Source organism: Zalophus californianus, chromosome 10, assembly GCF_009762305.2.
Source record: "Zalophus californianus isolate mZalCal1 chromosome 10, mZalCal1.pri.v2, whole genome shotgun sequence".
Lineage (NCBI taxonomy): Eukaryota > Metazoa > Chordata > Mammalia > Carnivora > Otariidae > Zalophus > Zalophus californianus.
This window is the reverse complement of record NC_045604.1, coordinates 88,024,657-88,046,264: the sequence shown is the minus strand read 5'-3', so window position 1 is coordinate 88,046,264 and position 21,608 is coordinate 88,024,657. Positions and strand designations below refer to the sequence as shown.

Sequence of the window (21,608 nt, the reverse complement as noted above, 5' to 3'; positions counted from 1 at the left end):
GTCATTTTAAAGGGCTTGTTCCAGAAAAGAGGGTCCTCGCTCCTGATAATCTGTCCATGTCTAGTTCACATGGGTGGTCACTCCATGTCATTTGGATGTAGGTTTGATCCCAATGTGCTTTTAAGAAAAGTAAATTTTAGTGTTCCCTTATATGGAGACAAAGTTAGTTTCTTGCTTTCCAACACAAATTTTTAAAAAGTTATTTGTGTAGGATTCAGAAATGTCCTGGTGTGCCTGAGAAGGTAAAATTTTAATTTATTTAATATTAATTTTGTGATGTAGATAGCCATATATGGCTGACTAATGGCTTTAGGATTGGACAGCATGAATACAGCACAAATAGTGGAAGGAACCTCGATTTGAAAGCACAAAACTTAGGAAGAGGAAACCCCTGAGATTTGGGCTTTTAGTCCTATTCCCACTACTGTTATTACTTACAAAAATATAAACAATAGTCAACACTACCACAGTATTTACCATATGTCAGGACACTGCCCTAAGTGCCTTACCTGTATTAACTTATTTAAACTCACAATAATCCTATCAGGTTGGAAGCATTATTATTATCTGCCTAATAGTAACTTGCCAGAAAACACAAGACTGGTAAATGGACAAGCTAGAATTCAATCCACGCAGTCTGTATAAAATAGTGAGTTATTTAACCTCTCTGAGCCTCATTTGCTCCCTAAGTCACACACACACACACACACACACACATTCAACCTGTGTTTATGCATTTTTATAGAATAAAGTCAAGCACTCTGAGAAAACACTTTGGAGAATGTTATTGAATCAGTTCACATATTTGAAATTCATTGTATCTTGAAAATACAGATTGCTAAATAATGATTTTATGTTAAGTTATACACATTTTTTAATAATTATTCTTATGGCCATTGAGACTTATTCATTATCACACATGATGAATCCATAGAGATCACCTGTTTGAATTTTACTTGGCAATGGGAGATATTGATATCATTAGGTATTGGTAAGTTAGTCAGCCAACAAATAATTATTGAGCTCTTCCTACGTGCTCAACACTGCAGCTATAATGCATTGGTTTGCTTTACTGTGTAACAAACCTCCCCAAAACTTAGAAGCTTAAAACAGCAACTATTTATTTAGCTCACAATTCTGTGGGTTTGCAAATAGGGCTGGGCTCAGGTGGATGGTTCTTCTGGTCTAGCCACGTGGTTCCTCTGGTCTCAGCTGGATGGTTCCTCTGGTCTCATGAGGGCTCATTCATGTGACTAGAGTCAGCTGGTAGTTGATGGCCTCAATTACTTGTCTAGTGCTTGGCTTCCTTTTGTCTGGGGCCACCAGGATAGTTGGGCCACATGTCTTTCATCCTCCAGAAATCTAGCCTGGATTTATTCATGTAGTGGTGGTCACAGGGTTCCCAAGGCCAGCAAGAGTGGAAGCTTTAAGGTTTCTTGATATCTAGGCTTGGAACTTGCACAAATTCATGTTTGCTACAGTCTTTTGGCCAAAGCAGGACCCAGAGCCAGGCCAGGTTTGAGACATGTGAAAACAGACTCTACCTCTTTTTTTTTTCTTTTTTTGTGTAGTGTTCCATGATTCATTGTTTGCGTATAACACCCAGTGCTGCATTCAATACGTGTCCTCTTTAATACCCATCACCAGGCTAACCCATCCCCCCACCCCCAGGCTAACCCATGCCCCCACCCCCCTCCCCTATAGAACCCTCAGTTTGTTTCTCAGAGTCCACAATCTCTCATGGTTTGCCTCCCCCTCCAATTCCCCCCCTTCATTTTTCCCTTCCTAGTATCTTCTTTTTTTTTTTTTTAACATATAGTGTATTATTTGTTTCAGAGGTACAGGTCTGTGATTCATCAGTCTTATACAATTCACAGCGCTCACCATAGCACATACCCTCCCCAATGTCTATCACCCAGCCACCCCATCCCTCCCACCCCCCCACCACTCCAACAACCCTCAGTTTGTTTCCTGAGATTAAGAATTCCTCATATCACTCTACCTCTTATAGAGAGGAGCCATAAATATTGTGGCCATTTTTATAATCCACCATATACAGTGAAGACCATAATCGTGTGGTCCCTCCATTATGGGACTTTCAGTTTGGTGGTTACAGTAGAGGTTTATACCTTTAACATTTCCTGAAGGCTTGTGGTTGCTGCTTGAAGGGTCTGAGCAAGAGAATGAGCTTATCATTTCTAACTTAAACATGGTCAAAGCCTCTGCATGTAGATAGTGATGTAATGTGTTGTGGGGTCCTGGAGCAAACAGTCCAGAAAGAATTCTTGAGTCGTTTTTGGTGCAAAAAGGTGGTTTTATTAAAGCACACGGACAGGAACCATGGGCAGAAAGAGCTGCCCTGGGATTGTGAGGAGCGATTGGTTGTATACTTTTAAATTTGGGGGTTGGGGTAGAGACAAAGGAAGTTTCTGAAAGGATTGTCATATGTTAAAGAAGACTTACGGGATCTTGGAGGTCTGGCTATTGTCAAGCGAAGGTTGCTTTTTGCCTCTAGCAAAGCATTAAGACAGTTGTGAGTTCCTGGAGGAATGTCATACTCTGCGTGTCTCAAGTACTTGTCAATGGGTTGCAAAATGTAAGGAAATTTAATTTTACCTACATTTCCTTTTGCCTTTGTTGTACATGTCAGATAGGTTCATTAATAGCATATTTCTTATTTCACACCTGTAACATGTCATACCTGGAGATAAGGAGATTTTCTCTCTTCTACTCAATACTGACTGTATTAGAATCACCTGGGATTTTAAAAATATAAATCCCCAGACCCAACCCCAAATCAATTATATTAGAAACTCTGGGCAGTGCAACCTTAGCATTGGAGTTTTTTAAATAAGCTTCACAGGTAATTCTAAAGTGCAGCCAAAGTTGAGAACCACTGTTCTATCCAGGTTTGTCCCAAAAGGTAGCACCCCACCCCCAAACCATATCAAACTCATATATACCAGGTTTCATCCTTTTTCTTGCTCTGAGTCAAAGTTGTCTCCACCCTCAATGCCACAGACGAAAAATCGTGAAGGGGAATGTGCCTTAAAGAAGACTCTAGAATATGGCTGGTGTTCACAGGGTGTCCTCTACATTTTGGGGAATATCACCTCTTTGGGAAAAGAGGTTCTCAAAAGAGATTCCAGTTGCCATCTTCCTTTGCTTTGAAATAGGTTCTTCTTCCTGTCAAATGATGAGCTGCTGGAGATCTTGTCAGAGACAAAGGACCCCCTCCGCGTGCAGCCACATTTGAAGAAATGCTTTGAAGGAATTGCCAAGCTAGAATTTACAGACAATCTGGAGATTGTGGGCATGATCAGCTCAGAAAAAGAAACCGTCCCATTCAAACAGAAAATCTACCCAACTCAAGCCAAAGTAACTCTCCTCTTACTCATTTTCATTCTTTTCTCCATAACAGAGCAATACAGAGAGAGAGGCAGAGAGCATATTGATTGGTTAAGCCCTTGGACTCAAGTTCCATACTGCCTGAGTGTGGAACACCTGGCTTCCACAGCTTAGTGACTGGGCAACTCTGGGAACTTGCTTAATCTTTCTGAGTCTCAGTTTGCCTTTATGATGTGGGTTATACAGCAATCCACACGACACACTAAATTTATGGAAGGATTTCAACCAAACCTGTTGCAGAGGCAATAGTAGGCATCAGACCCAACAGCTGATGCTGTTCAGATCTCCATGAGCACAGCCCAATTAAAAGTGATCTGGTAAGGGGTGCCTGGGTGGCTCAGTTGGTTAAGCGTCAGACTCTTGATTTTGGCTCAGATCCTTATCTCAGGGTTATGAGAGCGAGCCCCGTGTCAGCTCCGCGCTAAGCACGGAGCCTGCTTAAGATTCTCTCTCTCTCCCTCTGTCCTGCCCCCCACCCCACCACCATTCATGTGTACCTGCCTCTGTCTCTCTCTCCCTCTCTCTCAAAAAAAAAAAAAAAGTGATCTGGTCAGACAGCTTGCTGGGGCAGGTGTTTTTATTTTATTTTTTTAACTTAATTTAATTTTATTATGTTACTCACCATACAATACATCATTAGTTTTGATGTAATGTTCCATGATTCATTGTTTTTGTATAACACCCCGTGCTCCATGCAATATGTGCCCTCCTTAATACCCATCACTGGGTTTACCCATCCCCCCACCCCCTCCCCTCTAAAACCCTCAGTTTCTCAGAGTCCATAGTCTCTCCTGGTTTATCTCCCTCTCCGATTTCCCTCCCTTCAATTTTCCCATCCTTCTCCTAATGTCCACCATGCTATTCCCTATGTTACACAAATAAGTGAAACCATATGATAATTGTCTTTCTCTGCTTGACTTATTTCACTTAGCATAATCCCCTCCAGTTCCATCCAGGTCAATGCAAATGCTGGGTATTCATCCTTTCTGATGGCTGAGTAATATTCCATTGTATATATGGACCACATCTTCTTTATCCATTCATCTGTTGAAGGGCATCTCGGCTCTTTCTACAGTTTGGCTATTGTGGACATTGCTGCTGTGAACATTGGGGTGCATATGGCCCTTCTTTTCACTACATCTGTGTCTTTAGGGTAAATACCCAGTAGTGCAATTGCTGAGTCATAGGGTAGCTCCATTTTTAATGTCTTGAGGAACATCCACGCTGTTTTCCAAAGTGGCTGTACCAACTTGCATTCCCACCAACAGTGTAAGAGGGTTCCCCTTTCTCCACAACCTCTCCGACTTTGTCAGTTGTTTCTTGCCTTGTCAATTGTTTCTTGCCTTGTCAATTTTTGCCATTCTAACTGGTGTCAGGTGGTATCTCAATGTGGTTTTGATTTGAATTTCCCTGATGGCTAATGATGATGAACATTTTTTCTTTTTTTTTTAAATTTTTATTGTTATGTTAATCACCATACATTAGATCGTTAGTTTTTGATGTAGTGTTCCATGATTCATTGTTTGTGTACAACACCCAGTGCTCCATGCAATACGTGCCCTCCTTAATACCCATCACCAGACCAACCCATCCTCCCACCCCCCCACCACTCCAGCAACCCTCAGTTTGTTTCCTGAGATTAAGAATTCCTCATATCAGTGAGGTCATATGATACATGTCTTTCTCTGGTTGACTTATTTCGATCAGCATAACACCCTCCAGTTCCATCCACATCGTTGCAAATGGCAAGATCTCATTCCTTTTGATGGCTGCATAATATTCCATTGTGTATATATACCACCTCTTCTTTATCCATTCATCTGTCGATGGACATCTTGGCTCTTTCCACACTTTGGCTATTGTGGACATTGCTGCTATAAACATCGGGGTGCACATACCCCTTCGGATCAATACATTTGTACCTTTGGGGTAAATACCCAGTAGTGCAATGGCTGGATCATATGGTAGCTCTATTTTCAACCGTTTGAGGAACCTCCATACTGTTTTCCAGAGTGGCTGCACCAGCTTGCATTCCCACCAACAGTGTAAGAGGGTTCCCCTTTCTCCACATCCCCGCCAACATCTGTAGTTTCCTGACTTGTTAATTTTAACCATTCTGACTCGTGTGAGGTGATATCTCACTGAAGTTTTGATTTGGATTTCCCTGATGCCGAGCGATGTTGAGCCCTTTTTCATGTGTCTGTTGGCCATTTGGATGTCTTCTTTGGAAAAATGTCTGTTCATGTCTTCTGCCCATTTCTTGATTGGATCATTTGTTCTTTGGGTATTAAGTTTAAGAAGTTTTTTAAAGATTTTGGATACTAGCCCTTTATCTGATATGTCATTTGCAAATATCTTCTCCCATTCTGTCGGTTGTCTTTTGGTTTTATGGACTGTTTCTTTTGCTGTGCAAAAGCTTTTTATCCTGATGAAATCCCAATAGTTCATTTTTGCCCTGGCTTCCCTTGCCTTTGTTGGTGTTTCTAGGAAGAAGTTGCTGAGGCTGAGGTCGAGGAGGTTGTTGCCTGTGATCTCCTTTAGGATTCTGATGGACTCCTGTCTCACATTTAGGTCTTTCAACCATTTGGAGTCTATTTTTGTGTGTGGTGTAAGGAAAAGGTCCAGTTTCATTCTTCTGCATGTGGCTGTCCAATTTTCCCAACACCATTTGTGGAAGAGACTGTCTTTTTTCCATTGGACATTCTTTCCTGCTTTGTCAAAGATGAGTTGACCATAGAGTTGAGCGTCCATTTCTGGGCTCTTGATTCTGTTCCATTGATCTATGTGTCTGTTTTTGTGCCAGTACCATACTTTCTTGATGATGACAGCTTTGTAATAGAGCTGGAAGTCCGGAATTGTGATGCCGCCAGCTTTGCTTTTCTTTTTCAAGATTCCTCTGGCTATTCGGGGTCTCTTCTGGTTCCATGCAAATTTTAGGATTATTTGTTCCATTTCTTTGAAAAAAGTGGATGGTATTTTGATGGGGATTGCAATGATGAACATTTTTTCTTATGTCTAGCTGTTTGTATGTCTTCTTCAGAGAAGTGTCTGTTCATGTCTTCTGCACATTTTTTGACTTGGTTATTTGTTTTTTGGGTGTTGAGTTTGAGAAGTTCTTTATAGATCTTGGATACCAGCCCCTTTGTACTGTCATTTGCAAAAATCTTCTCCCATTCCATGGGTTGCCTCTTTGTTTTGTTGCTGTTTCCTTTGCTGTGCAGAAGCTTTTTATCTTGATGAAGTCCCAAAAGTTCATTTTTGCTTTTGTTTCACTAGCCTTTGGAGTTGTATCTTGAAAGAAGTTGCTGTGGCCAGTGTCAAAGAGGTTACTGCCTATGTTCTCCTCTAGGATTTTGATGGATTCCTGTCTCACATGGAAGTCCTTCATCCATTTAGAGTTTATCTTTGTGTATGGTGTTAGAGAATGGTCGAGTTTCATTCTTCTGTGTATAGCTATCCAATTTTCCCAGCACCATTTATTGAAGAGACTGTCTTTTTTCCATTGCATGTATTTTCCTGCCTAGTCAAATATTATTTGACTGTAGAGTTGAGGGTCCGTATCTGGGTTCTCTATTCTGTTCCATTGGTCTATATGTCTGTTTTTGTGCCAGTACCATGCTGTCTTGGTGATCATGGCTTTGTAATATAGCTTAAAATTGGGCAACGTGATGTCCCCAGCTTTGTTTTTCTTTTTCAACATTTCCTTGGTGATTCGGGGTCTTTTCTGATTCCATACAAATTTTAGGATTGTTTGTTCCAGCACTTTGAAAAATGTCATTGGAATTTTGATTGGGATGGCACTGAAGGTATAGATTGCTCTGGGCAGCATAGACATTTGAACAATGTTTATTCTTCCGATCCATGAGCATGGAATGTTTTTCCATCTTTTTGTGCCTTTTTCAGTTTCTTTCATGAGTGTTCTGTAGTTCCTAGAGTATAGATCCTTTACCTCTTTGGTTAGGTTTATTCTAAGGTATCTTATGGTTTTTGGTGCTATTGTAAATGGAATCGATTCTCTAATTTCTCTTTCTACAGTTACATTGTTAGTGTATAAGAAAGCAACTGATTTCTGTGCATTGATTTTGTATCCTGCCACATTACTGAATTGCTGTATGAGTTCTAGTAATTCGGGGGTGGAGTCTTTTGGGTTTCCCACATAAAGTATCATGTCATCTGCAAAGAGAGAGAATTTGACTTCTTCTTTGCTGATTTGAATACCTTTTATTTGGGGCAGGTGTTTTTATGTCAATAAAACGTTATGGAATCCATGCTATTTTACTCAGGTTTTTATACAAGTGTCCTTGTATAATGAGTAAAATGTAAATTACTCCCACTCCTGCTGAACCTGACAGCACCATGGAGTAGAAATAGACAAGCACTCTTGGCTTTACTTTGTTAGCATTTTTTGCCAGGCACACATGTAAGTAACCAGGAGTCGTGTTACCAAATAGACACCAGCTAGCTCACAGGTACCTGGAGTTAAGAGCTACAGTGACCTGACATTCTAAAACTGAATCATTTGCTGCACATTAGAATTACCCGTAGAGCTTTAAAAAAACAAAAACAAAAACAAAAAACATCCAAAAGCCCCGGTTGCATCCCATAACAATTAAATCGGAATGGCTAGGAATGGAAGTCAGGTGTCCAAATCAACTGGAATGATTCCAAATGATTGGAATCTCCAAATGATTCCAGTGCACAGCAAAGTTTGGGAACCATAGGAATAAGGCAAGAATTAGGACTGTTCGGGCGCCTGGGTGGCTCAGATGTTTAAGCATCTGCCTTCGGCTCAGGTCATGATCCCAGGGTCCTGGGATCGAGTCCCACATCGGGCTCCCTGCTCCTTGGGAGCCTGCTTCTCCCTCTGCCTCTCTCTCTCTCTCTCTCTCTATCTCTCATGAATAAATAAATAAATAATCTAAAAAAAAAAGAATTAGGACTGTTCATTAGAAATGAGCAATTTTGTTTTATGAATTGAAACATAAATGTATTGTTTGCTTTCTGATAAGTTGTGTTTCAGAAAATGACATGAAATGCATGTTAAGAATCCCCCATTTCCCCTTTTAAATCACACATACTTCTCAGAATAAAAAAATATGAATAAGTAAATAAATATAAAAACATAATTAAAGAATATTGGCTTGGAGGGGTGTCCCCTCCAAGACCCCGAGTATTGGCCTCCCTCCAGCCTTGATCCAGAGAGAAAGCTGGGTCTGCCCATGATCCTTCCCTCCGGGCTTGGCTAACTTGCTGCTGGTTTGTCTCACCCCTACAGGGCATGGTGGAAAAGTGGCTCTGGCAGGTGGAGAAGATGATGATTGCCAGTATGCAGGAGGTTATTAGACTTGGGATCGAAGCATATGTCCAGGTAAATGAGAATCAGGGTACACGTGCCAAGGTGTGAGTACAACGACAACAACATTGGAGAGAAGGTTAAATGGATCAATTCTAAGCACCCCTCTGCCTTCTACGAAAACCCACCCAGACCCTGCTGGGTAACACCTGACCCCTCCGTGACCCTGCTGGGCCTCTCTCTTCTTTCCCTCTGAATCCTGGGGCGATGCACATATTTCTGGTGAAATGTTGCCAGTTAGAAGCAGGTGGCACAAGACAAGATGGTTAGCCAGAACACTCTGGCTGCTACCTGCAAGTCCCTTCTGTGAAATGAATTGATGGCAGGAGGTCTTTTTAGAGCACCTTCCAATTAAGCATTTCTCCCTCTAGGCTTTTCATTTACAGTACACATGCCCTGAACGGTACAACTCATTAAACTCCCAAAGCATTAGGGGAAACAGGTATGACCGAAGGAAGCCAAAAGAAAAGAACTGTGGGCGGTCACTCTTCAGCCAGCTCCTAGCAAGGTTAAATGTAGGCAGACCAGGTCTTTGTGCTCCTTGACTTTGGGTGCCTTTTCTTCTTACTTTTCAGGGCCCCACCCCCATGACCCCTTCTAAAGTACGGGGTACTGACCCTGCTGTCCCTCTTAGAAGTATTGCACTGTGAATGAAAGGCCAGTCCTTTGTCCTATGATTTATTTTAACTGAAAAATTAAGTTAAAGAAAAATGGTGAGCTGTATGGAATGACTTCATGCCGTTGCAACTAGAGAAAAAGTCAGCAAACATTTTCTGTAAAGTAAATGTTTTTATAATGTCTTCAGCTGGGTGGGCCACACACACTATTTATCTTTGCCTTCACAGTGCAAAAGCAGCTGATGGACTCTGAAAAACAAACTGAGGTTTCTAGAGGGGAGGAGGGTAGGGGGATGGGTTAGCCTGGTGATGGGTATTAAAAAGGGCACATTCTGCATGGAACACGGGGTGTTATGAACAAACAATGAATCATGGAACACTACACCAAAACAAATGATGTAATATATGGTGATTAACATAACAATAAAATTTTTTTTAAAATGGTAAAAAAAAAAAGAATGGGTGTGGTTGTGTTACAATACGCCTTTATTTACAAAAACAAAAGCAAGGCCAGATTCAGCCCTCTGGTGTAGTTTGCCAGACCCATAGTTTAAAACAAGTTTGGCAGGGTTCTAGGCAAGGCTGAGAAAACTGGCCCAGCACTGCAATATTATGTAGCCATCAAAAAGGGTAGTTATGAAAACTGTCTATGAATAGCACCTTGATTATAACTGTGTAAAATCCTTGGATTGGGACCTTAAGAAAAAAAAAAGAGTTGATGAGATTGTTGATGATTTTTTTTTCTTTTTCATAAAATTCAGGGAGGAAGACATAAATCAGTAATCCCAAGATATCAAGTATGGTAGCTTCTGAGGGTGGAGGAGGATTTTGTATTTGTTGAGGGGATATGGTGGTGGGGGATGTTTTTCAGATGTTCGTTTAAGTCCTACAAGATGAACTGACTGTACCACATGCCCCTCTACACTTTCCCAGTTCCCTCGTAATCAGTGGGTCTTGCAGTGGCCTGGCCAGGTGGTCATCTGTGTCTCCTCCATCTTTTGGACCAAGGAGGTGTCCCAAGCCCTGGTGGAAAACACCCTACCGGTAAGTGAGCGTGTCATGAAACTGGTAGAGGAGATTCAAGCTCGATTAGGATCTGAAGGACATATAATTAAAGTAGCCGTGTTTTCTAAACAACAACAAAAAAATCACAGCATCCAACCATGGCATAGAGAAGCCAGGGTTTTCATGGGGACAGCAGGATGGAGAATTTGGAATTGGAGCTGTCCCGGAGTTCTGTAGTGTAATACCCCTCATGGTCCTTCCCAGGCAGAAATTCTAGGCTGCAGAATTTTAAGTTTTTATCAGTCTTTGCTTCCAGGGGTCAACCTGGTAGAATTTCCACCAACAGAGACCTCTGGTCTTCTTCCTGGGCCAAAAGACCACCTGGTCCCATTTTCCCTTCCTCCTCCACCATTACCTCCTTCTTACCACCTGCAGTTGAACACAAACCCACCTACAGCTCTTCCTTCAGTGTTCTCTTAAGACCAAGAGTGCTCAAGTCCTGCTTGTCCTCAGATCCAGACATGCATATTTCCACTTAACTCCTGCCGTTGAGGCCAGTGCTTGAGAGTTCAAGACCTGGATTAACTTGGGTTCAAATCCTGATACTTTCTCTTGTTAGCTGTGTGACCATGGGCAAGTTCCTTAACCTGAGTCTCAGTCTCCTTGACTATATAATGTGCCACAGTGCACCACATTGTATTATAACATCATAGTACTGTATTGTGGGAGATTTAAATGAGATGCTGACAAGTTAGCCAGTACTAGAGCCCAGGCTATGAACCCCACAGGGCAGAGACCATGTCTGTTTTGCTCACTATTTATCTCCTGGGGTTATTGCAATGTCGAGCACATGTAAGTGCTCAATAAATATTTACTGAACAAATGAATGGTAACTTCATTCCCAACATTTTCACCATGGTATCATTTCTCATGATGATCTCATCAGACCTTCTGTTCTTCCCCCTATAGATGACTGGCTACGGACCAGAAAATATTTCAATTTACTATATTTTGCTTTATACCTTAAAATTAGAACATGAGCACTTGACCAAGGTTCAAATTTATACACATTCTGTGTTGATAAGTCCTACAAACATATTGCACTTGACACTTGCAAACTGCTTTCATGTATTTCGTTTCAAACTTTTGAAACACTAAAAAATTCTGATTTTTGTGACTGCATCTCTGTGCCCCAGTTTTCCTACCTGTAAAAAGGGGAGACTGCCTCCCATCACACACCCCAGCCCTGGAGTATATGGATCCTGAATAATGTGGCTCAGCATCCTAAAGGAAGCAGGTGTTGGTACAGGATCGCCATCCATCCATCCATCCATCCATCCATCCATCCATCCATCCCTTGTTCATTTAACAAATATTTATTTGACATCTCCTCCATGCTGGAATGATGCTACTAGGCAAAGGGATTTAGAGTTGAATGAGAGAGACATGGTCCCTGTCCCCATGGATTTACAGTCTAGTGGGGGAGATAAAAAGTCTCTTTGCTAGAACTGTGATAAGTAAAGTACAGGGATCCAGGAAGCATGGGGAGGAAGGAGAGAAGTAAGAGAAGGGTTAGGATTAGAGACGATTTTCCAGAAAAATGGTGTTTAAGAGGAGACATGAAATATAAATAGGAATTAGCCAAGCAAACAACAGGAGAAAGAGTGTTCCAGAGAGAGAGAGAGAGAGAGAGAGACCAGAATGTGCAAAAGTCTGAAGATGAAAAATATGGTGCATTCCAGCAACTGAAGGCACTTGAATCTAGAATATCTGTGGAATGGGTGTGGTTCAGAAAGATGTGTGGAGCAGCCCTATTACCAAGGGTTTTACAGACCCACAGCAAGGGCAATAGGGAAGCATTGAAAAGGTTGTTTGTTTTTTGCTGTGTGTCCGGGATCTTTATTAACAACAACAACAACCATCAGTAATTTACTGGATACTTGATTCAAATTGTGCCAAGTGCTTCACCATCTCATTGAATCTTCAAAACATCTCCAAGAGGTAGCTGTAATTATCTAGACTCGACAGGAGACTGAGACTCAGAGGGTTAATATCATTTGCCCAGAACTGCATAGCTAGGAAGTGGGGAAGGTGAGTTATGAACCTAAGGTGGTCTCTGTTTTTCTTCCTTTTTAAAATTTATTTCTGTTTTTTAACTCTTTATTTTGAAGTAATGTCAGCCTTACAAATAATATTGCAAAAATAATGCAAAGAATTCTCATACACCCTCCATCCAGAATCCCCCAATATTAACATCTTAAATAACCATAGTACAATTATCCAAATCAGGAAACCAACATTGATGCAAGACACATTCTTACCTAATACGTAGACCTTTTAAATTGGCTAATCTCAATTTAGCCATTTGCCCCACTGATGGCTTTTTGCCTGGTCCAGGATCCATTCCAGGATTATTGTTTACATACATTTAGTTTTCATATCCCCTGTGTCTCCTTTAATCTGAAAAAGTTCCAGAGTTTTTTTTATTAATTCAGATTTATTGCATAATTTCTATACAGTAAAATTCACCCCTTTTAGTGTACAATTCCAAGTTTGAACAAACACATACATTTGTGTAACCACCATCCCGATCAAGATATAGAACCGTTCAATGCCCCCCCGCCCCCCAATTCCCTCAAGCCCCTTATAGCAGCCCCTTCCCCTGCTCCATGCCTCTGGCAATTACCAATCTGTTGTCTGCTCCTATAGTTTTGTCTTTTCCATGATATCATAACAATAAAATCAAGGAATCTAGCCTTTGAAATTTGGCTTCTTTCAATTAGCATAATGCACTTGCAATTCATCTAGAGGTTAATGAAGGGGGTGAGGGAAAGGGACCTGGAGTGGTAGAGCATGCTGTTCCCCAAGCGGGGGTTACAGAGGAGAATCCAGTTTAACCAGTTGTCCCTTCCTATGCCCCCGCCAGGATTTTCTGAAAAAGAGCAACAGTGAGATTGCACAGATTGTCCAGCTGGTGCGAGGGAAGCTGAGCAGCGGGGCTCGACTCACCCTCGGGGCCCTCACGGTCATCGATGTCCATGGTGAGCAAGGAGGCTTCCCCGGCATTGTTGACTGTCTAAGAATGGCAGCCAGGCTTGCTGCTCTCCATTGAGAGTCTGGATGGAGTGATTCAGGGTCCCCTTTGCCATTAGGGAGGGGCTTCTGCAACTGAGAGTAAGGTGAGGGGGTAAGGAGAGAAGCCAGAGCTCCTGTGAATGTCCAGCATGTTTTCCCCTCCCATCCCCACCTTGTTTCCAGGAAACCTCCAAGCAGGGCTTTCCCGAGACAATGGCAGCCCAAGCCATTTCTGAGATTCACCAGCTTGGAACGATTTCTGGAGGCTGACCATAGCTAATATTTTTAATACTCACCAGGTGCCAGGCTCTGTGCTAAGTGCTTGACATACATTATCTCATTTTTATACACACTTCTCAAATTAAGAACCTGAGGCTTAGGTAAGTAACTTACCCAGAGGCATACAGCTACTAAGGAGCAGAGGCTGTTTTATACTTTGATGTAATTGATTTAATTGTAATTCTATGTCTGTCTGATTCCAAACCCAAGAGACTGGAAGTGGGCAGTGTATGCAGGGAGGCAGCGGTAGAGAGATAATGCCTTCCAGCACTTCCCTGAAATTAAAAAAAAAAAAAAAAAAAAAAAAAAAGAAGAGGAGGAGGAGGAAGAACTGGGGTCTTTATATAAAACAAACCACCCCCTCACCCTCACTCCATCACCACCAAAGAAACAGAAACTAGGGCTGGACTAGCTGGTTGCCTGGAAACAGTGTCTCTCTTGTTCATATACCCAGCTTCCTCCTGGCATTTCATGGCATCTTATTCTCCTTAAGGTTGATGCTCATTTCAATCTAATTTCTCTTGGATAGACTAGCATGAAATCAGAGAGAGAGAAGGGAGAATGTGATCTTCATTTGGTAGGAAGTGCAGGTGTGGTTACTGCCCAAGGCACCCCAGAGTGGTGGTGTTCATACACATGCACACACGCCCATACACACCCACGCACAAAACATGCACACACATACACACTGCATCATGCAGGCATCCCCAAGTCAGTCCCTTGAGATTCACCTTCCTCTTGGGTCCCTCATGGAGACCCCTACTCCTGCTACCAGTCTATGATTTCCCTCAAGAACCTGGAGGGAAACTAAATTCCTCAGGAAGGATGGAAGAGCTGTTGCTATAATCTTCAAGGACTCTTCTTTGGAGGGTTTTGGATTTCACTGTCATAAAGACTTCTCTTCGCAGAGAGGCAGTAGACTTGCAGAAGCATCCCTTTACAAAGTTATGTTTCTGAGATACTAAATTCGAGCTGCTGTCCTACTTTTTTTTTCTTTTTTTAAGTAGGCTCTGTGCCCAGTGTGGGGCTTGAACTCATGACTCTTGAGATCAAGACCTGAGCTGAGATCAAGAGTTAGATGCTTAACTAATTGAGCCACCCAGGCGCCCCTACTGTCCTAGTTCTGAGATCTCAATAGCTCTCACCTAAGAGTTCCCTAAAAAATAGCTAATGATTTTTAGAAACCTCTGTTCACTCTTCAACTTCAGGGTCTCCCATGATGGTGAGAAAATTAAGTTAGGCTCATAATCCTGTGAGAGAAAGAAGGAAACCCAGAGGTATATCTCCCATCTGGTTTCTCAGGCCCCCAGATGGAAAGACTATATCTAACTATGGGTTCATGGGACCCCTTCCCTTGCCTATTGCATCAGGCCAAGCTGACTGTGTTCTCCTAGGATATCCTAGAAGCCTGGAATAGGGCCAAAAGGGTCATACTGGAGATATGACAGCATTTGGGAAAACTACATATTACAAAACTCTCTGGATCAGTCCCCCAAGAATTTGGGAATATTTATACAGTAGCTAATATTTATATAATCTTTCTTTTCTTTCATCTGTCTACATCTGCATATACATGTAGATGTGTAGATATTTATATATGTATATATATATATGTACATGTAGGTATATATATGTGTGTGTATACGGTTGATCCTTGAACAACATGGGTTTGAACTGCACAGGTCCACTTACATGGGAATTTTTATCAATAAATACAATACAATACTGTAAGTGTATTTTCTCTTCCTTGCGATTTTAATTATTTTCTCTAGCTTACTTTATTGTAAGAATACAGTATATAATACATGTAACTTACAAAATATGTGTTAATTGGCTGTTATCTGTAAGGATTCCAGTCAACAGTAGGCTATTGGTAATTAAGTGTAAGGGGAGTCAAAAGTTATACACAGATTTTTTACTGTACCGTGAGTGGGCACCCCAACCTCCACATTGTTCAAGGGCCAACTGTATATACAGTTAATCCTCTTAATAACCATATAATAACCCTATAAGGTAGGTACTGTGTTATCCCCATTTTACAGATTACACAACTCAATAGAGAGGTTGAGTAACTTGCCCAAAGTCACTAACTAGTTAATGGCAGATTCGGAATTAGGATCCAGACAGTCTGATTTCAGAGTATGCACTTTTAATGCCTCTGCTGTACTGTGGGAGCAGACAACACAGCAGATTCTCTGCCTGGCTCCTTGGGAGAAGCAAAGACCAGCTTCTGAAAGAAATTGCTACCTGCAGGTTAGGGGTAGGCAGGGAGACTAGTTGAGTCTGAAAGTGTTTGGGGAAGAGGGAGGGGTGGCCTGGATGATGTCCTCAGATCTCCTGTGAACAGTCTGTGGATATAGGAGTATGCTGACAGCTCTGCATTTGTGTGTTTCCATGTCTGCATCTGTCCCAACAGCTCGCGACGTGGTGGCCAAGTTATCTGAGGACAATATCTGTGATCTGAACGATTTCCAGTGGATTTCCCAGCTGCGTTACTACTGGGATTCGAAGGATGTGCAGGTGCAGATGATCACCACAGAAGCCTTGTATGGCTATGAGTACCTGGGGAACTCCCCCCGGCTGGTGATTACACCCCTCACTGACCGCTGCTACAGGTAACCTCTGCCCCTACCCCTGTCCAGACCCAAAGGGTGAATAGAGAATTCCAGAAGGAAAACCTTCTGGGGAAGAAGGTGAGGGGCATCTTGAGTTTGTGACCTTTCCCTCTACATTTCATATTCTGAGATTTTAGAATTTTGCCCTTAGTTACCATGGTCCCACAGATGGGCATGGAAATTAGGCCTTGGGCCAGAAATGAGAACCCAGTAGGAGTCCTAATGCACATTGATGTGGCCAAACCAACAAGCAGAACATTGATGCCTGTCCTTAAAAATGCCACAGTGCTTAAGTAGAAAGCTCTCCGATGGTAGGAATCAAGATGATGCCTGGAAATCCCATGGACGAAAGCAAGAAAAGGAGCCAGGTGAAGGACTCTGGCAAGGAGTCTCCAAGCTCAGCCAGCTGATGAGACGTAGTCATTCTGTGCTCAGCAAAGTGCTTTAGCACTTTCCTTGGTATTCATACCATTAGAAATCTGACCTCTGTGAATGTGTCAACTTTGTGATATTTAGATTTTCTTTGATTTTGTATATTCCTTAAAGAGGAATTTTTTGTAATCATAAAGATAATTCTTGAGTATTATTTCTTTCAAAGCCCTCAGTCACTTATTTTCTATGGTCTCTGATTTTTGGTCTTCATTCATTCATTTATTTCACCTGTTATTCAATAGCCATTTCTTAAACTCTCCTGTGCACCATGCATGCCGTCAAGAAACCCTCAACCCAATGGGGTCAGGGGACAGAAACATAGTCAGATGAGTATAAGATGGTGTGTTAAATTAAACTATAGAGGCTCATACAAGGGGCTGTAGAGCCACAAGTGAAGAACACATCATTAATTTCTAACATTTATTTTGTCCCTACTCATCAAATTGAATCAAAATACAGGTCCTAAACTCAAGAGTTCATAATCCAGTGAGAGAAATATATTTATTTCCACCACTCCATTAGTTCTGGTGATCTTTGGAATCTGGATCTTATGAAGATTTTTAACTTTTATTTGATTCATTTGTGTATGTATTCATTTATCCATTCAATCATTCATTCAAACAAATGTTTATGGGTGCCCACGCACCAGACCCTGGGGTTACAGTGCTGAGTAAAACAGATTTGTTTACAATGATGATATATTGGGCATATAATCAGAAAAAAATTAAAGCTATTTGTATGAGTCAGAACAATATAAAGCAAAAGTCAGTTTCTTTCGTATGTCTTAGGACTTGGGCACCAAATTCCTCTTCTTCTTTTTTTTTTTTTAAAGAGAGGGAGAGAGGCAGGGGAGGTGCAGAAGGAGAGAGAGAATTTTAAGCACTCCACGCCAAGCATGGAGCTCAAAGTGGGGCTCAATCTCACAACCCAGAGATCATGACCTGAGCTGAAATCAAGTCATTCACTTAACTGACTGAGCCACCTAGGTGCCCCATTGGGTACCAAATTCTTATTTTTTCCCCTTAGGACACTGATGGGGGCTTTGAAGCTGAACCTTGGGGGAGCTCCGGAAGGACCAGCTGGCACAGGCAAGACAGAAACCACCAAAGATCTGGCCAAAGCTTTGGCCAAGCAGGTAGGGAAATGCCATCTATTCTTAAGCTCTCTTCCTATTCCTCTCTCGACTCCTATCAGGAGAGTTGGCACGAAGTTCAATATGGTATAGGGGGAGAGAAAGAGTGGGGCCCCAGCTCCTGCAGTGGAATAGGAAGAAAGGAGCCCCACCTGTATTTCATGTGCAGGGTAATTCAGATATGAGAGAATCCATCCCTAATGGTGCCCACATCCTTCCTTCCCTCTAGTGTGTGGTCTTCAACTGCTCAGATGGTCTGGATTACAAAGCCATGGGGAAGTTCTTCAAGGGACTGGCCCAGGCTGGAGCATGGGCCTGTTTTGATGAGTTCAACAGGATTGAGGTAATGCTGCAACTGGCCTGCAGAGCAGGGGTTGAACATGCAGGGGCCTTTTTCTGGGCTCTCAGCTCCTCAGTGACAGGGCGTTATATATCCTCTAAAACCCATGCACAGAGTAAGTACTCAACAAACTAAACAAAAACAGTCCCAAGAAGACAAAGTACATATTTTATATACATATATATCCTCATCGTATTCATTCACTCACTCATTCAAAAATTTATTGAGCAGCTAGTACATGTCAGATACTCTGCAGTTGTTCATGACACAAAGCTAAGTAAGAAATGAGTGATACAGTTTAGCAAAAGGAAATAAAAGTTAAGTGAAACTAATAGAAAATGATAGAAGTCCATTGTAGTGGTATAAAGGAGCCATCACAGAAGAGAGGAGGGTGATTAATTCTATTTGGGTGGGGAATTTAGGTCAGGAAAGGTAAACATGCAATTAGAACCAATAAACACTGAATGTATACGATGGATCAAACATTATGCCGGGTGCTAGAACAAAGATAAAATTCTATGGAAATTAGTAAAACACGCACACACACCCCAATTTTCTTTTTCTTTACCAAAACCCCAAATCATACTCCTGATTTTGATGTGAAGGTCTGGTTCTCAGATGATTGGGTTTTGTCATTGCTAAGTGAGGGGTCCTCTGGCAGAGTGGGGCGGTAGGAGCTCACATCAACCAGCCATTCTCACCCCAGGTAGAAGTGCTGTCTGTGGTGGCTCAGCAGATCCTCAGCATTCAACAAGCCATCATTCGGAAGCTAAAGACATTCATCTTTGAAGGCACTGAGCTCTCTCTAAACCCAACCTGTGCTGTCTTCATCACCATGAACCCCGGGTATGCTGGCAGGGCTGAGCTGCCAGATAACCTCAAGGTAAACATCAGCATGTGTAAATTCTGCATGTACTTTATGGTGTAGAAACCTCTAGAAGTAACCAAGGATCTCCCGGAGAAGGCAAATAATGGGTGACATTTTTTTGGCTGTGAGAAGTAATAGTGGAGCAACGATGGTGGTAAGATAGGCCCCAGAACATAACTACACCCCCAACAAGGTCTCATAGGGAAGGGTACATATACTTGATGAACCATGGCAGTTAGGAAACAACGGACCCTGGAACAAGGGTCACTGTTTCTATCATCTACAAGGGGTCAGACAGGTAATATAAATGAGAGGAACCAGCTGGGCGTGGTAGGGATGCTGACGAATGCCCCATCCAGAGGCAGCAGCCCCTACTTAGCCCCAGCCTGTTGTCGCCAAGCAGGAATTGTCAGGTCTTCTCATTTTTCAGGAAAAAACAAATTTGTATTTCTACATGTAATCTGATTTTGTGATCCTGGCTCAATGCAAAAAAAAAAAAAAAAAAATCACCATAGGCCAAACAAAAACATCTAATTATAAGACAGCATCAAAGTTAGACACAGGAGAGCTCTAGGAAGCCTGGGCTGAACCCACAGCACTTGGGTGGCTCAGGTCGTGACCTCAGGGTCCTGGGATTGAGCCCTATGTTGGGTTCCCTGCTCAGTGGGGAGTCTGCTTCTCCCTCTCCCTCTGCCCCTCTCCCTTCTTGTGCTGTCTGTCTGTCTGTCTCTCTCAAATAAATGAATAAAATATTAAAAAAAAATAAAAATAAAAAACCTAGGCTGAACCACATAGAGCTCCCCTTTATTACTATGGTTAAGCCGAGGTGGTGTCCCCACCAAAGCAGGCTGTTCCAACCAGCTACAGAGATGACAAGGAAGCATATATGTCCCCATTACCTACTGCTGAGCTGGCCTCAGTTACAGCATGGCAATAGCCATTGGTCCTGCTGCTAGTGGAGAAGGACAGCACCTCTGAAGGGAAGAGAATCACCAAGGCCATCTTCAAGGGAATAGGCTGTAGATGACCTTAGCATGCTGCTCTCATGGGAGAAAAAAACCCCAAAGTACAAGATGGCTAGCTCTCCTTCTGTGGTAAGAGACTTTAGCACCCCAACTGCATGAAAAGAAGTACCAGAGAGAGACTTCCAGGTCTGCTTCTTTATGGATATTCTTCTAAGTCATTGCTCCATCCCTTTGAGTGGAAGACACAAGAGAGACCCAGCCAAACCCACATTAGTACTTCACCTGCCAAAAACGCATCTGCTTAGTGCTCTGGAATCTTATTCAGACACTTTCTCCCCGCCCTCCAAATGGAAGAGTCAGGGAGATCTTAGGAATGGCTCTTCCCCTCTAGGCCAGCATAGGCCAGTGAGTACCAAGGTAGAATTTGGACCCATATTTCTTCTTTTTACCCCCCAACCATTGTGACTCCCCACTACACACACACCCTTCCCAGCCAACAAGCCTGTTAGGTCTGCATAAGCAGCTTTCATGAGACAGTGTGGTATAGGAGAAAGCACCAGGAGTTGGTGTCAGGGAGCCTGGGTTCTAGTCCTGGCTCTACCTCTAACTAACTGCTTGACTTCTCTAAGATCTAAGGTAATAACAATAGCTGATGTTTATTGAGCACTCACTATGTGCCACACACTTTTCTAAGCACTTCACTTACATGCTCTCATTTGTTCTCATGAGAACAGTATGGTTGTTGGCCCATTTTGAGATGAAAGAACTAGAGGGCTTACATTACTTGCCCACAGCCAGTAGGTAGCAGAGCAAGGACACAAATCAAGATCTGTCTGACTTCAAGATTCTTCTGATATATTATTGGTCCTGCATTCCTAACTGACTTCCTCTGTCCCTGTTGAACACAGGAAGGGTCCAATAGCTGAATGATGCTCCTTTGGCATAGGAGAATGAGGTTTTGTTAGAATACCAGCACCTAGGGCCTTCCACATAACCACTGAGAGACCCAGTGTGACAACAGGTACCTGGACAGGGCCAGTGGGGAGGTTAGCAGAGCACTGGTTCTATCCAACAAAGATGGTACCTCTGCATTGACTTGTCCTCCTGCTTTCCTTTCCTTGATTTTACTAGAATGGCCTGAACAACCATGCTGCTTCTCTTTGCATCTGTAGACATACCTTCTCCCCAGTGTTTACTGTTTGTGTTCAGGTTCTCAATGGCTGTTTCTTTTCTAGGCCTTATTCCGGACAGTAGCCATGATGGTGCCAGATTATGCCCTCATTGGGGAAATCTCCCTCTACTCCATGGGGTTTCTGGACTCTAGAAGGTATGTTACATTGGCTTTCCAGTAGATTCTAAAGGCTCTGAAAGAGTACCTTCTGTGTGGTGGATTCAAAGTAGGTTGCCCATTGGAAGAAAAGAGAGAAACTTGAGAAATGGACTTTCATTCCCTAGTTGATCTGAAAGCACATAGCCCTGGCTTTTGTCCTAACCCCATCCCTGGCCAGGAAATGGCCCA

At 42.4% G+C, this 21,608-nt stretch overlaps 1 protein-coding gene across 1 annotated transcript in view; it reads left to right on the top strand.

Annotated features, from left to right (window-relative positions):
• The window catches only part of DNAH3 (dynein axonemal heavy chain 3), a 175,669-nt gene that overhangs the window by 62,126 nt on the left and 91,935 nt on the right, over positions 1–21,608 (top strand). The window contains exons 24-32 of the mRNA XM_027612190.2: positions 3,177–3,378; positions 8,684–8,776; positions 10,312–10,422; positions 13,310–13,424; positions 16,154–16,352; positions 17,811–17,919; positions 18,146–18,259; positions 18,963–19,139; positions 21,325–21,416. Of these exons, the coding sequence (XP_027467991.1) occupies positions 3,177–3,378; positions 8,684–8,776; positions 10,312–10,422; positions 13,310–13,424; positions 16,154–16,352; positions 17,811–17,919; positions 18,146–18,259; positions 18,963–19,139; positions 21,325–21,416 (1,212 nt within the window). The remainder of the gene's footprint in view (positions 1–3,176; positions 3,379–8,683; positions 8,777–10,311; positions 10,423–13,309; positions 13,425–16,153; positions 16,353–17,810; positions 17,920–18,145; positions 18,260–18,962; positions 19,140–21,324; positions 21,417–21,608) is intronic.